General features: G+C 34.0%; 1 protein-coding gene across 1 annotated transcript; it reads right to left on the reverse strand.

The window, feature by feature from the left end:
• Positions 1–10,155: 10,155 nt before the first annotated feature.
• Positions 10,156–13,108, reverse strand: LOC131058948 (putative receptor protein kinase ZmPK1). The gene has a single exon (XM_057992472.2). The coding sequence runs from the start codon at positions 13,043–13,045 to the stop codon at positions 10,439–10,441; it is 2,607 nt and encodes an 868-aa protein (XP_057848455.1). The 5' UTR covers positions 13,046–13,108; the 3' UTR covers positions 10,156–10,438.
• Between the last annotated feature and the right edge of the window lie 3,349 nt (positions 13,109–16,457).

A 16,457-nucleotide genomic window follows, 5' to 3' on the forward strand; every position in this document is an offset into this window, starting at 1 on the left:
CAAACTTTGAAATTTGTCTAAATTACTTTGGTAGAACTCAAGCTGTATCTCTTGAAGCTAGATGAAATAAGATATTTTGTAAAGTATTTACTTGTGCAATTTTATTTTTGTTATATATTATTTTTTTTAAAAGGTGAGGCATATTACATGGCAATCACATGAAAATGACCAGACTTAAAGTCATTTAGATTGTTGAATGGAATTTAACAAATGCCTTGTAAATTTCAATTATATCATTTTCGTTTTGCTTCTTGAGATGGTCATGCTTTAGAGTGATTGGAATACACTAAGAATAATTACATGTATTGTGAAGCAAACAACAAATAAAGTAAAGATATTAGTGTGAAATTGATGGTATACTGTCCAATCATTTATAAGTTTCATTATATTATCTTATATCAAAAGATGTCAATGTTCAATCTACTTATTGTAGTGTCCTAAATATTATACCCTTGACATTTCATGTTAAGTTTAACACCTATCTTGGTGGTTGTGACGGAACCTATTTGAATATGCCTATCCAGGATTATATCTGCAATATGGGTTACCCTGACTAGATTTGGAGGTTTAGCCCAATATTAATATGATTTTTTTTTTTCTTTCAACATACTCCTTTTCATTTCCATGATTGTTCCATTTTTCATTTTAGCTACTCCATTTTGTTGAGGTGCGTACCTAGCAGTAAATTGTTCGTGGATTCCTTGATCTTTGCAAAATCTTAAGTCATTTTAAATGTATTTGCTGCATATATCTATTCTCAGTGCTTTGATATAGTACCCACTTTACTTCTGAATGAGAGCATTGAATTGATGGAAATATTCAAACACTTCATTCTAATGCCTTAAAAAGTAGACCCATGTTTTTCTTGTGAAATCACCAATGAATGTAAAGAAGTAGTATCATGCAGGAATTGAGGGGGTTTGCATTGGTACACACAAATTTGATTGTACTTGATCTTTAACAATGTTTTTGCCTTGATTGTATTTCTTGTTGGAAATGATTCCCTATGTTGTTTACTTAGAATGCAACCTTCACATACTCTTTCTTGTTTTTTTATTAGTGGCAAAGCCTTTGCCATGCTTTTCTTATATAATGGGTTTAGTCCTACAAAGTTTAGGTGTCCAAATCTTAGATTCCATAACCAATTTCAACTTTAATTCCTACTTGAAATATCGCTTGAGTTATTATTGTATTTTTTTCTTCAACCACATGTGAGTTTGTTGAAGGCTGTGCTTGAGAGAACTTAACCTTCAAATCTAGTTTTAAACTTAGGGGAAACATTTTGTTGCTTCTCTTTTGGACTTTTTCTATTAGCTGGTTACCTAGAAATTTGTCTAAAATCATGCATTCTTTAATTTTTAAAAACAATCTATATCCCTTTTGAACAAACTATCCAATACTCATCAAGTTATGCTTTAAAGTAGGAAAAAAATAATTATTGAATTAAACATTTTCTCCCCCTTTTTTGGCTAGAATATTGATGTTTTCTTTCCCCATAGCTAAGACTTTGTTGTCAATTCCTAATGTGACAATTGATTTTACATTCTCATCTAAACAAGAAAATATTTCTAAGTTCCTTGTCATGTGATCATTGCAAGCTAAAGTCTACAATTCATGCATCATTTTATTTCTCTTGTGCAACATTGCAAACTAAGAACATACTAACTTGATCTTGGTTTTCTTTGGTAAATCTTTCACTTTATTAGCTAGAACCATACTCATTACTTACGCATTCATGTATGTAATGACCATATTTCTTGCAATAGTGACATTGAAGTCGAGATTTATCATACCTTTGGCCTTGAAATTGATTTTGAGTTGATATTTTATTTTTGCCTCTTTCATTTGACTTTCCAATTGAGTTTGATAGGATGGTTCTTTCACCTCTATATGATTTTTTCTACCTAGCTCTAAATTTTCATCTTCCTCTATCTCTACCAAAAATAATTGAAAATTGTGTCTTCAAAGCATCCTCCAAAGCTTAATTTTATAACACACTTAGCTTATTCTCATGATAAACAAGTGATGCATGTAGCTCATCTATTAAATTTTTATAAGACATTATTTTCCACTTCTATGACCACCACAATAGATTTGAACCTTGCAAGAAAACTTCTTAAAATCTTTTGAGTTACCCTTCTATGTTAAATATTCTCACCATGAGACCTAATTTGATATACTAGTCCAATAATTTGAGCAAATAATGAATCTATTTATTTTAGTACTTTCATGTGTATGTGGTTTCAAAATATCTTCTTACCGTTTGCAATTTGGCTATTTTACCTAACCTATTCCTTGGTATGAAATTTGAAGAATATCACATGCGTATTTAAACTCCATTGTTGTTGCAACCCTTGGGAAGTTGTTATCATGCATTTATTAAAATGCGTAGAAGAGATCCTTTCAATCCCTTTTACTATTATCCTTGAGTAAATCCTTGTCTTCTTGATACAAAGCACTATATGTTGTTGCATCTATTGACTTAAGGAATCCATTCTCTACAAGCTCCCATATATCTTGAGAATTTAATAACACCTTAGTGGTTCAATTTTCCAATAACGACCACATTTCTTTCCATTGAATTAAGAAATTTATAGATTTGTTGTTTGAGATGAAGATGTCATTGTTGGCTATCAAAATGTGTTGGATGACACTCTAGCTCTAATGATGTTTACTTTTGATAAACATGTCTTGATGGCCTTTAGCTTGGATACCACATGAAGGGAAGAGGCAAAGGAGAAATAGAGAACAAAGAATATAGAGAAAAATAAAAAAGATAAAAATAGAGTTTATACAAAAATTGATATATATATATATATATATATATATATTTCATAAACATACAAAAGATTAACCCATTATCCAAAGACACAAACCTACTTCTCTTTCCATTGTTCTTAAAAAGATAGAGATAGACAATAGTCCGCCTATTGTTTTCAATTGTAAAAGTATTTGAAACTAGTCATATTGTTAATGTTTGTAGCTTCAGTCGAATGATCATTTAGAATACATATAATATATGTTGATTAATAATAATATATTACTATGTTATATTATTATATTATTATTAATCATATAAATTTTAATATTCAATATTAATCTATTATATTATTCTAAATTAATAATTGACTGACGAAATATTATAATATTGACTAAATTATTATAATTAAAGGAGAGACATGTCTGTTCAAGGACATGCCTCTCCAAAAGAATATATATATATATATATATATATATATATATATATATATATATATATATATATATATATATATATATATAGTATAATGTTATTCAATTTGAGAACATATAGAATTCCAAGAATGCAAGTATCAGATTGAATCAGATATATACATTAAAATACATCCAATAAAACCTGGGAAAATCAACATGGTATCAGAACTCAGGCCTGTGAAGTTTAATTTGGAGGTTGGAGAGGGTTGAAGAATTCAATTATTTTTTAGAATTTTCAGTCTGAAATATGCCATTGTACGGCTCTTGGTTGGCCTCAAAATGACGACTATAATATATGGATGGAAAGATATGTGTTTATAGTTTCAAATATGTTTATGTCATCAAATTTGATTTAGTTTTGTGCAAGATATGACGACTTTCGTGCAGGTCACTTGAAACCCTACCTAGGGTTAGCAGTTTTGGGAAAAAATGTCATAACTTTTGTTTTAACCGTTGGATCGGGCTATAACTTGGAGGAAATGTTTGTAATTAGATTTTATAATATCTCACCGAAGAGATTGGATAAATTTGTAAATTGCAAAAGTTATTAACGACTGTGTGTGGCAGATCATAATGAAAGTGTTGATCAAAATTATGAAAATGTTCTACATCATTCAAAGGGAATTATGATGAGAGATGATTCATGCGTGATATTTATTATATGGGCTCACCTTATGAAAGGAAGTTTTTTAAACTTAAGATAAGTATTCCATGTTTTATTAAGGCACATAAATTATTGAGTTTGTAATTTATGCTATAATATTGGGTAGTAAAATCTTGTATGCTTCTATCATTGGTATTTTTGTTCGAGATAATTTAGTTTATGAGCTATTTGTAATCTCTCTCTGACATACCTTTAGGACGAAAGCACAATAAAATTGAATTAGAGAGAGAAATAAATTGATGCTTATAAACGAATTGATGATTGAGACCAGATGCAGAGGGAGTCTGACATTTCAAAAGAGGACAAGAGGTTGATACAAGAACTTGAGCTTCAGAGGGAGCAGATGGTTCAGTCAACTAGTCACAATTTCGATCATAGTGATTGAGAGGGATTTTCACTATTGAAGGTGAAACACTTATGAGGTAAAAATTGATTCAATTGATTATTATACTAATGAAATCATTTAATGCCTTATGGGCCCTGTGTAAATTATAAGGAAGTGATGACTTCCAAATGATTTCCAATTGTATTTTTGAGGTTAATGGAAGGTGACAATCTTACAAGAACTTGAGCTTGTGGATATAATCACCGACAGAGGCAATCCACATGAGAGCTCATGGATAGAATCGTCAATTGAGGCAATCCACGTAAGAGCTTGTGGATAGAATCGCCGACTGAGGCAATCCACTTAAGAGCTTGTGGATAGAATCGTCGATTGAGGCAATCCACGTGAGAGCTCATGGATAGAATCGCCGACTGAGGCAATCCACATAAGAGCTTGTGGATAGAATCACTGACTGAGGCAATCCACGTGAGAGCTCATGGATAGAATCGCCAACTGAGGCAATCCACATAAGAGCTTGTGGATAGAATCTTCGACTGAGGCAATCCACATGAGAGCTCATGGATAGAATCGCTGACTGAGGCAATCCACGTAAGAGCTTGTGGATAGAATCGTCGACTGAGGCAATCCACGTGAGAGCTCATGGATAGAATCGCCAACTAAGGCAATCCACACAAGATCTTATGGATAGAATCACCGACATAGGCAATCCACGCAAGAGCTTGTGAATAGAATCGCCAACGTAGGCAAATTCACACCTTGAGACTATGGTCCCCTGTGATGAGCATCATATTGTTGATGCAAACACTCCCAATATCATGAGATGATATTTTTGAGTTATGGTGAAAATCATGTGCCTTGATATTCTTTTTATACCATACTTCCTAATATCATAGTGAGATAATATTTTCTCTATTCCATAATTAATCTAGACTTAATGCATTTGCATTGATTTTATCTTCCCTAGCTAAGAGGGAGTGTTAATTATGTTTTGTGTAGCTATGTTAAGGGCCATAAGTGTTGACATGGGAGATCACTACACATTTTGTCTGATCATCCTCTCTAGCTAAGAGGGAGCGTTAATGTTTGTAGCTTCAGTCGAATGATCATTTAGAATACATATAATATATGTTGATTAATAATAATATATTATTATGTTATATTATTATATTATTATTAATTATACAATATTTAATATTCAATATTAATCTATTATATTATTCTAAATTAATAATTGATTGATGAAACATTATAATATTGACTAAATTATTATAATTAAAGGAGAGACATGTCCATTCAAGGACATGCCTCTCCAAAGCAATATATATATAGTATAATGTTATTCAATTTGAGAACATATAGAATTCCAAGAATGCAAGTATCAGATTGAATCAGATATATACATTAAAATATATCCAATAAAACCTGAGAAAATCAACACCTACAACCATTATTTTGTTATATTCTTCCTACTCTTTCGTACTTGCAAAAGACTCCTTAATTTTTTTTAAATACCCATCAAAAGAAGCCAAAAAAGAAAATAATAATAATTACAATTAATTTTTTTAATGTTTAAAACTCTTGCAATGGATGTTGTGCAATTATTTTTTATTGAAAATGTCCGACACACTGAATGAAGGGATATAGAGGAGATATGAGGAGCTAAAGAAGAAAAATAGAACATACTAGATTAGATGGATAAGACATACTAACAGTGATGAGAGTGAATGAACTATAGATTTGGAGTTAATGTGGGTTTTATGGTTAATTTCAACATAATCGATCAACCTTATAACTACAACATAATAGGCAATGTAAGTTGAATTTGAAATGGACGCTCCCGCTCTCTCCAATGGTCAGTGCTCCTCTGCTTCATGCGACTTGCCTTTGCTCCTACCTATGAATCTTGTCTCCCCTCCTGATGATGCTCCTGTGACTCTATTGACTCCTTCCCCTGTTATGTTGGCCTTTGCGCTTGGGAGGTCTCTGCCAAATGGGGCTCTAGTTGGTTCCTCGGACTTGTCGACCCTTCCTCCTACCGGTGCTTTTAGCCTTCACGATTTTGTTCTCCCTCCCCTAGTGCAACATTTGGTTGTTGATGGAGGCTCTTTTCCGTCTTCACCCATGCCCTCTATGTGAGGTTTTTGTGATGGGTCCCCCATGACTGGTGTCTCTGACCTAGTTTTGGATTTGGATGCCCTTGTTGCTATGACTGGTGATGCTCGGGGTCACGATGCTCTACCCAGACCCTTTGCTGGAAAGCATAGCTTTGCCCATGTGGCTAAATCTGCTACCCGACCTTCTAAGGGGGTTCATCCTTTTCCTTGTGCAAATACCTCTCCTATTGTGGTCTATGGCTGTTAGGTTATGGAGAATGTTGATTTCTATCAACGCAACACTTTGGTTTGTAGATTTACTGGGTTTTTGCCTTCTCTCCTGAACCTTCATCGTTGGGTGAGTGATTCTTGGAAGCCTCTTATTTCTTATGGCATTGAGCTCTTCCCTTGTGCTAAGGGTTTTTGCATTTCTTCCTTTACCTCTACTCATGATCATGATTTGATTTTGGGTAAGCTATAGAGTTGGGGGATCACTCTCTCTGTATTAAGCCTTGGAATCCTTCCTTCAACCCCCTTACTAAATATCTCTCTATTCGTTCGGTTTGGGTCCGCCTCCTTAATCTCCCCCTCCATTTCTAGGAACCTTCTTGTTTTGAGGCCATCGGTAACTCCATTGGCAACTTGTTGAAGGTTGATGATGCCATGCTCTCCATGGGTCATTTTACCTCTGCTCATCTATTAATTGATGTTGACATATCTCTAGCCCTCCCCAGGGATGTGGTTCTTATGGTTCGAGATAGGCCATGGACTCAACTGCTAGATTATGAGGGCCTCCCTTTTCGTTGTTGAAGGTGCTTCTCAATGGGTCACCTTGCTTTAGACTATTCTCTCTCTTGTCGCAAAGGTGTTGCTACTTGGTGGAAGGATGCTATGGAAGACCACTTGACTATTAATGCTTCAGATTTTGTTTCAGTTGATTCCTCTCATGATGTGGTGCCCCTTACTACTGATGAAGCCCTGGTTGATGTTACTGTTGTTGCGGACCCTTTCGCCACCTTGGTTCCTACACCCATGACTCTTGCTCCTCACCTTCGCTATGCTCCTGGCGATTTTGCTCTTGCTACAACAATAGTCTGATAGTGACTCTACGGGGTCTTCCCGCTTGACTTCTTTGAAATTTCCTACTGATAGTGCTACCTGGATGGTTGTTTGTTGTAGATGGAAAGGAAAATGCAACCCCCTTTCCCAACCCCCCCCCCCCCCCCGCCTTTGTAAATTTTTGGGTTCTTCTCCCCATTCTTGATTTGGGTTGGGTTGTTGATGGTTTGACTGGTTGGTTTGACCTGTCTGACTTTTTTCTTTTGGGGTTTGCACCCCTACTTGGTCTGTTTAATTTTGATAGCCTTTGACTATGTAAAGGGTCACCGCCCTAGTTAACACTTCTTTTTTAATCAAAAATATAATAGGCAATGCAATAATCTATGCAATTAAACAATTCATTTGATATTTATCCCTCTTATCATAATGATACTTGGGTGAGTTGTAAATGGTGTCATGCTTTAATTACTTCTCTCTTGATTGATTATTTTGAGATTTACTGTAGTTTATTTTCTTTCATCATCAAGGCTCAAGGTTCATCATTAAAAGACTCATTTTTCTTTACTAGTTTAACACATAACTCTATATTTTAGACTTTAGTAAATTATCACCCAATAATATGCATATTTTAAAGGGTTGACATGACAAGGTCCTAAAAGACTCTGTATAATTATTTGCACAAAATCTTCACTATTTATATTCTCTCCAAAAGAGAGAAAATAAGCATGTTTTCTTTTTCTTTTCCTTTACTTTCTTATGTGAGAGAATAGCTAATGTGTATCTAATAATTTTACATTGTTCAATTCTATAATAAAAGATATAATTTATAAATCACCCACATTTTCATGTACTCTTCAAAGTAACCCATAAAATGACTACTCTTATCTCATGATTCAATTCTCGGAGAACAAGTTCAAAAGTTAAGCTTTATCCATGATGCCAAAATCTTATCTCTTTTATCCTTATTTCATTGTGATGTTCTAGGACTTGGAGATATTTTCTCCACATGAATGACAAGTCCATATAAAGCACACAATTATCATAATATATTTTTTTCCTTTTTACAAAGAAATTTCATTATAGTTATTTTTCTACCTATAGTAGATAAGTGCATAAATCTATATATTTTGTCATTTTTACTTTATCACTAATATTGAAGATTTTTATAAAGAATTTACAAGACCCTAGAAGATTTTTGTAAATTATTTATCCAAAGCTATTTTCCCTTTATTTTTCTTAAGTAGGAGACTCAATCATTTTAGTATGAAGTGTACAATGATTCTTTAAGAATCACAAATCTTCTATATAAGAGATTTAATCATAATATTTTTTTTAGTGAATAGGTGTAACATTATCATATATAGAGAATTATTTTAATATATTTTATTTAATTGCTAGAAAATAAATGTCAATAAACTATATTCCCAATGAAATTTTTTTTTAATAAAACAAAACATAGTAATATTAATTTTAGATCCATCATGTTCTTCACCTATTTTTTCTCAACCTTGTCAATAACCTATTCAATAAAATTACTCAGAGACATTAAATTTCACACCAATGACAAGTTTATCATAGTTTTTTGAGTCTCAAGGAAATGTCAATATAAGACACCCAATCATAATTATTTTTTATTAGATTTAATCTCTAAAAAAAACTACCATTTCATTTTTTTTTTCTAAATAACTTAGTACATAACTTTATACATTATATGTTTTTTAATTACCATTTATACATAACAATCATATAAAGAGTTGCCAAGACCTTTGAAAACTTTGTAAAATTATTTGTACATTTTTAAAATTATTTGTCCCTTCCAAAAGCAAGTTTTTAATTTTCTTTTCTTATTTCTCTTTAATTGAGAGGCTACCCCATGTGTATCTAATGATTTCAAATGTAGAGTCAACAAATTTGTAAATTAACTAAATTTTACACATTTTTCAAAATAGCTCATACAATGACTCAATTATCTCATTATAAACTTTTAGTAGAACATCATAAAAAAATAAGTTCAACCCATGTTTTTCTATCTTAAACGTGTTGTCCCAATTTTATTGCAACAAAATGCTTTTTCCCATACCAATGACAAATTTATAATTAAATTGTACATATTAAAAACACTACATATAACACCCAATCATAATACTTTTTCATTTCATTTAATTTGTAAAGAAGGTATTACACTAAACTCTATTTTAAAAAATAATCTGCTTTCTAATATAACAATAGATGATCATCAATATAGATCAAAAAAATCTCATCAATCATCACCAATTTTTTTTATTAAAATAACTTCTGGTTCACAATAAACATAATAACTTCTTTAAAAAATAATAAACAGTAGTTTCATAAGCTTTTGGAGAAACTTTCAGTAGCTTACACATTCACCTCTCACATTTGAAAGTTGGATTGCCTCAAATTGGATTTCACGCCTGAATTCAACAAATATTTTTGTACCCTAACCCATTTAATTTTAATTTTTTTGGTTGATCTACCCATTCGTAGTAGTGAAGAAATGGTATCTAACAAATTCTATGAAAACTTATCTTCTCTGCTCACAGTTGCAGCGTCAGCAGTTTAGTCTGGGACAATTCCTTAGAAAACAAATATAGCTTTTGCACAAAAATTACAATTGGAAATAAAAATCCTAACAGAAGGCAATTTTTACAGAATATCAAACAACAGCAACCTAGTTAGATATCATAATTGTGAAAACAGCTAAATCCGTTAAAAAAACAGATAGATGAACTTGCATCACATATAAAACTGCAAATATATTTCACCCAAATAGAATAGATTTACGATCTGCTTGTCCGTACAATGATAAAGTGGCTATGACATTTATAGGTTTCACATAGATCTTTAGAACAATCTAGAATAGCTAATGCTCCAAATGAAGTGTGGGAGTACAACTTGTTAAATATTATTTATATCTAAGAAGACGTTTTATCGCTTCATTTGGCGTGTTTTTCTCTAAATAAGATAAACTAAGATAAACGATGAAGTGTTTACAAAGGTGAAGAAAATTCAGTTACACATAATCTATAAACTACCTGATTTCATCAGAGGAAAAGCTTGAGTCGATTCATAAGCCCAGGTACACGTGGAAGAAGATTCAGTAAAATCGGACATTTCTCTTGTTTGCCTGAATATTTGAGATAATTCAATCTCTTTTCCATCGCCTCCTTCTGCCGGATTTAACATCTCAACCACCTGGCTCATGGAAGGCCTCTCATCTTTGTCCTCGTCGATGCAGAGCAACGCTGTTTTCAACACCCTCTCTATTTCCACCATTGATTTCCACTCCACCTCCCTCGGTCCTAATTTGGGGTCCACCATGTTCTCTGTCCATCTTCTTTCTCTAACACTGTCAAAAGCCCATTCTACAAAATTAGTTCCAGACATATTAAAATCTGCAGCCTTCCGCCCGCTGACTAACTCTAAGAGAAGAATGCCGAAACTGTAAACGTCTGCCTTGGATGAGATGGGCAGGTTCATCGTCCACTCTGGTGCCAGGTAACCTCTCGTCCCTCGTATTGTAGAGAAGGGCAAACCATTACAGTTCCTGTCATTTCCATGCCCACTGTCAACCAGCTTTGCCATTCCAAAGTCTGAAACTTTCGCACGAAACTCCTCGTCCAGAAGAATATTCTCTGGTTTGATGTCGCAGTGAAGAATCCATTCTAAGCATTCCTCGTGCAGATAAGCCAACCCTCTTGCCGTGCCCACTGCAATTTGAAATCTTGTATTCCAATCTAAGACCCTTGAGCTGTCCTGGGTAAACAAATACTTTTCCAATGAACCATTCTCAATATACTCATAAACTAAGAGCCTGTGCTTTCCCTCAGCACAGTATCCAAACATCCTAACCAAATTCATGTGATTGACGCGGCTAATCATATTTAATTCTGCCCGGAACTCATCTTCTCCTTGAGACACTCCTTCCAATCGCTTTACTGCCACCACTTTATTTTCGGGGAGGAGGAAGCCCTTATATACACTTCCAAATCGACCCTTTCCCACACTCTCCCTGAAATTCTCGGTCGCCCTTTTAAGTTCTGAGAACCTGAACCTTTTAAGCCCTCCAGGAATGACAAAGTAACCCTGTTGATTATAGGCAGCGGCCTCGTGAAATACTTTAATGAAAAACCACCATCCCAGAGCTATGCAGACAATTTCTGTTAACCCAAGAGCAGAAACAAAAGAGACCGCTGAAATGACCAGCTGACTTGTTTGCCCTTTCTTTCTAACTGTGGATGAAATATTTGGTTCCAGTACTTGGGATTCCGCATGCAGCGAGCATGATGATGAGCCCAAGGCAGATGGCAGAAGAGATGAAACATTGGTGACTGAAGAATCATTGATGGCTATCTTAATATACATGTGATTTGGGGCCTCTGGATTTTGAAATCCACTAATAAGATAGAACTTTGGATAGCAAACGCCAGTGCCGCTAACCCTATAGCCAAACCCTAAACAATCACATCTATCCAGGCACATCTTTTCGCAGGCCTCTACAGAGATACCATCTCTTTTGAAAAAATCAAAGCCATAATAATCGGCATATGGAAGCCGAAGGAACTTGATACGATTTGAATTGCAAGGATAATTATTGAGCAGCCGGCAGCCTTTGAACCAGTCATTGACATCCACCCTTTCAAAACCAGGTGGGCACACGCACACAGGCTCTGGTCTATATGTACAAATAGCATTCATACCGCACAGACCGTGAACTCTGCACTGCCGTGAAAGTGCAACCCATGAAATTTTCCAGCTGTTATTTTGTGAATTGAGGCTGTATAATCTCAGGTTGCCGTCAATATCCAGTGTCAATCTTCTGAGGGGCCCTTCACCATAGTCCCACGCAGTAAAACTAAACTCATCGCTAGAGCTGAAACCGCCAAACTCGTCTAGAGCTGCTACACGAGAAATATTATAAATGTTTCTGCCGATATCAATGGGATACTGTTCTGGATCAGGCCAATACTTGCTGGAGACATTCAACCCTTCGTAAATGAGCCCGAGACAGTTGTCATCGTTGAAATATAAACGGTAGTAGCCAAGCCTGAAGCTTCTCGATCCCATTCTGGAAACGAGCTGTCCGTCCTTTGTGAAGACTTGGTGTGGAAGGAGGGTATCAGTAGGCCAGTCGAAGCTTTGCCAAATTATTTTTCCAGAAGAGCCCGCGCGTAGAACCAGATTTCCCACAGGCAACAGCTCCGCTTCTTTGACACCAAGGCCTTTGGTGCTCGTTGTCCAAACAACGCTTCCATCTGCATCCGAAAGTACGAAATCTCCGTCTTTCTGAAGACAGAGACGGGAAGCCTTGCCGTTAACTGGGTGTTCCCTGTTGGCCATCCAAACAACAGTTTGCGGGAAGGGAGTGTGGGAATACCATATGGCGAAACCATAGGCGTTGGCGCCCACCGCATAAAATCCAGCGGAAAATGTGCCATCCGGAGACTGTAGGACAGTTTGATTTCTTTCTGGTGAGAGGGAATGCCCTAATCTCAGACTCTGTAATCCTTGAATCTGTTGTGCAGAAACTAGGGAAAGGCAAATAAGACCACACAATATATAGCGTAGTTGTTGAATAAAATAAAAACAATCCATTGTTAACAGAAAACTAGAAGGAAAGCAACTAAGCATGATTCAGAGGATGCTACTTAGGTGCTAAAATATATAGAAAAACTACAGAGAGGTCATCCATGTTGTTGCATCATATCTAGGTATCCGTGGAAGTTGCAGTCAATGCACGTTAATGCCGTGCAAGAAGGGTTTCTTTGCCTTTCCTTCTGACGACGTGTATACAGCCATCAGAATAGACATTTTACTGGTCTTAAAGAAAAAAATTCAATTAATCAATAAATTAGGTCAAATGTGCAGTCATGACTGGATAGACAGTACGTTTCTTTGTAGTCTTTGGACGGATATTCTCTCTAATAAAACGATCGGTTTAACAGGTTTAAGAGTAATTTGATATTACCATACACGGTTTTGAAGGGAAAATTTAGGCTACTTGCCTAATTATTAGGTAATTTCTTCTAACTCCTTTTTTCAGGAAATATTGTTCAATATTTTATAAACTAGCAATTTCACAATGCACAAGTGAAAAGCAATTGACCTTAATGAATTGTAAGAAACATTTCATCAATTTTATGTATTGAGGTTGTAGTTTCTGAAGTTGTACTTTACAGCAGTTGTAGCTTTAGTTTTGTATGTAGTTGTTTATTGTTGTTGCTTCTGAATTGTTGCTGTTGTTTGAATTTCTATCATAGTTGATTGTTTTTGTATGTTTTATTCCAATAAAAAAAAAATCTAAACAGAAAATAAGGAGATGCAAGATCTTTAAGGAGATTGCAACATTCTTACATTTGGATACTCGTCTTATATCTTTTATACTACCATATGTCTTATGCATCAGATTTTATATATGTCCTACATCTTTTATACTACCATATGTCTTATGAATCAGATTTTATATATGGGAAAAAATGTTATATATATAATTGTTATAATATAATAGATTAATAATTAGTTTTTATTTTGGAAAATAAATAATAAGTTAGTTTTTTATGTTAGATAAAACAAATGTTAGTAATAAATAAATATAAGTATAAGTTAGTTTTTGGAAATTATTTTCATATAAAGTTATTCATAAGAAATGAAGGTTTTATAAACCAATACAATATGATGTAAAAATTATCTCAAAGAATTCAAAATTCAATATCTTATGATTTTAATCTTGTTGTTTAAAATGGTATAATTTATATATTATATTCTCTAGCATTATCAATATGGTATTAGTGTGAATATCTTTCTTATGAATGTGAAGAATGAAAATTTGTTGAGGCACTTTTAAAGTTGCAAATTGCAATCATAATAAAACTGCAATAACTTTGTATTTTTTTAATAAATTAACAAATTCAAATTAGTTTTGAAAGCTAGTAATGAGGAAAATAAATTCCATAAGTAGATTGAATGTACAGTTTGAAGGAGAATGTCATGTGATATTCTTGGCATTTGATTATTGTGTATGAATTCTAGAGATCTAAAAATGCAAGGCCATTCTACTTTGGAATTTTTATTTTCTCATTTATTTACCTCCAAAAATGTATCGAGTAGAAGTTTAAAGGTATTTGAATGAAAGGAAACTTGCCAATATACATATCACAATTTTCACATAACCCAATAGAAAAATCGATAAAATAATCAATCAGAATCAACATGTAAAGAATAAACAACATACCCATAAAATTTGACACAAAATATATCTTGGGAAAACCTATTACTACTTATCAAATTGCCATTAGTTTTATATTCAAAGTCATACTATATATTCTAGTCGGTTAGTATTACCGAATCATGCAGTCGGTACACACAGAGAAGTCGGTATGAACAGTCTAGTCGGTTACAGAAGAAAGCAGTCACAAAACGCAGTATTCATAGAGTTGTTTACCGAGTATTGTTTCATGGCTACCGAGCAGTAAAGTTAACTCACCGAGTTGATATTCACCGAGTGAAACGTTTTACCAGATACATTGAACCTGGACATGCACATGAAAACGTGTTACAAGATCGAGGCACATCTAACCATTATTACATTGGAAATTGCACTAGAAGATTGTGTATGATTACAAGGTCAATCTAACCAATGAAATATTTTGTTTAGTTATTCATTCGAGGAATCTTTTTGTAAGATCGAAGCAATGAATTAGATCACCACTGTAAGAGATCTATTTATACAGCATGGGAAGAGATGTGAAATATGTGTGTGTATGCATGAAGGAAGACTGTTACAGAGACACAGAGAGGTCACCGAGAAGGTTATTAGTGAACAGTCGAAGAACAGAGTAAACAGAAGGGTTTACCGAGTTACAATATGGGTTACCGAGGTATGCTACAAGCTAGGTAATCTTATTCTGAGCACATAGAATCTGCTATAGCATTTCAGATGTAAAGTTGTAGATATTTGTAAAGTCTTATTGTAATATTTTGAAGTTGTAAGAGAAACCTTTAACAAGGTAAAAGACTCTAACCAAGTCTATAAATTGTAAATCCTCTAACCAGGTGCAACATTTATAAAATGTTGTAAAATCCTTTAGTAAGGTAGATCTAACAGATGTTGTTACTCCTAACAGGGTAAGCTATCAAAAATAGCTAAATGTAGCTCTAATCGAGCAATCCTTATTATTGCAGTAGTGAAGTTGTGGGTGCCATCCCCAGCGTAGTTTTTCTCTCTAACCAAGAGTTTCTGCGTGACCAAAATATATGTGTTATGAAGTGAATCATGTATGATTGTTATTTGTTTATTTTAACTTTATTTTATGTTACTACACTATTCTGTTTATGCATAACAGTAAGGTTATTATCAAAGAAAAGTTTTGGAGTACTGATTCACCCCTCCCCTCTCAGTACATTAGCTTTCCATATTAGGCCTAACAATTGGTATTAGAGCTTGAATCTTGGAAAAGGGTTTAACTACCTAAAGAGAAAGATCTTAGCAATGGAAGGCTACAAACAATCTCGGAGGATTGTGTATCTACAAGAAGAGCTGGATAATGCAAATCAAGTGATTGCAGACATGCAAAGGCAAATGCAAAAATCTCTGAAAGTAAGGAGAAGATTATCTGATGACTTGCAGGATTCTCAAGAGTTAGTGGAACAAATTGAGACATCATCTGAGAACAGTATATCTAAAGAGACTGAAGAAATGATTGGAATGTTGAAAGAAAAGAACAAAGCATTGGATGATCAACTAAAAGCAATGAAAAGGGAACATGAACATTTCAGTACACAGGTGACTGAAAATCTAGATGCATTAAGGATAGCTGAGGATAAAGCAAGAGATCTACAAAGAGAGAAACAACAACTTGAAACTCTAGTATCTGATAAGGATGATGAAATCATAAGGTTAACTGGTATTCAACAAAATATGATAGATCACCTAGGTTATGCACATCACGAAGAAATTCTGAAGAATGATGAAAATCAATCATTGAAACTTGAAGTATCAAGGTTGACTGGTGAACTTGAAACAGAGAAGAAATCCAAAGAATCA

Source organism: Cryptomeria japonica, chromosome 1 (assembly GCF_030272615.1).
Source record: "Cryptomeria japonica chromosome 1, Sugi_1.0, whole genome shotgun sequence".
Taxonomy (NCBI): domain Eukaryota; kingdom Viridiplantae; phylum Streptophyta; class Pinopsida; order Cupressales; family Cupressaceae; genus Cryptomeria; species Cryptomeria japonica.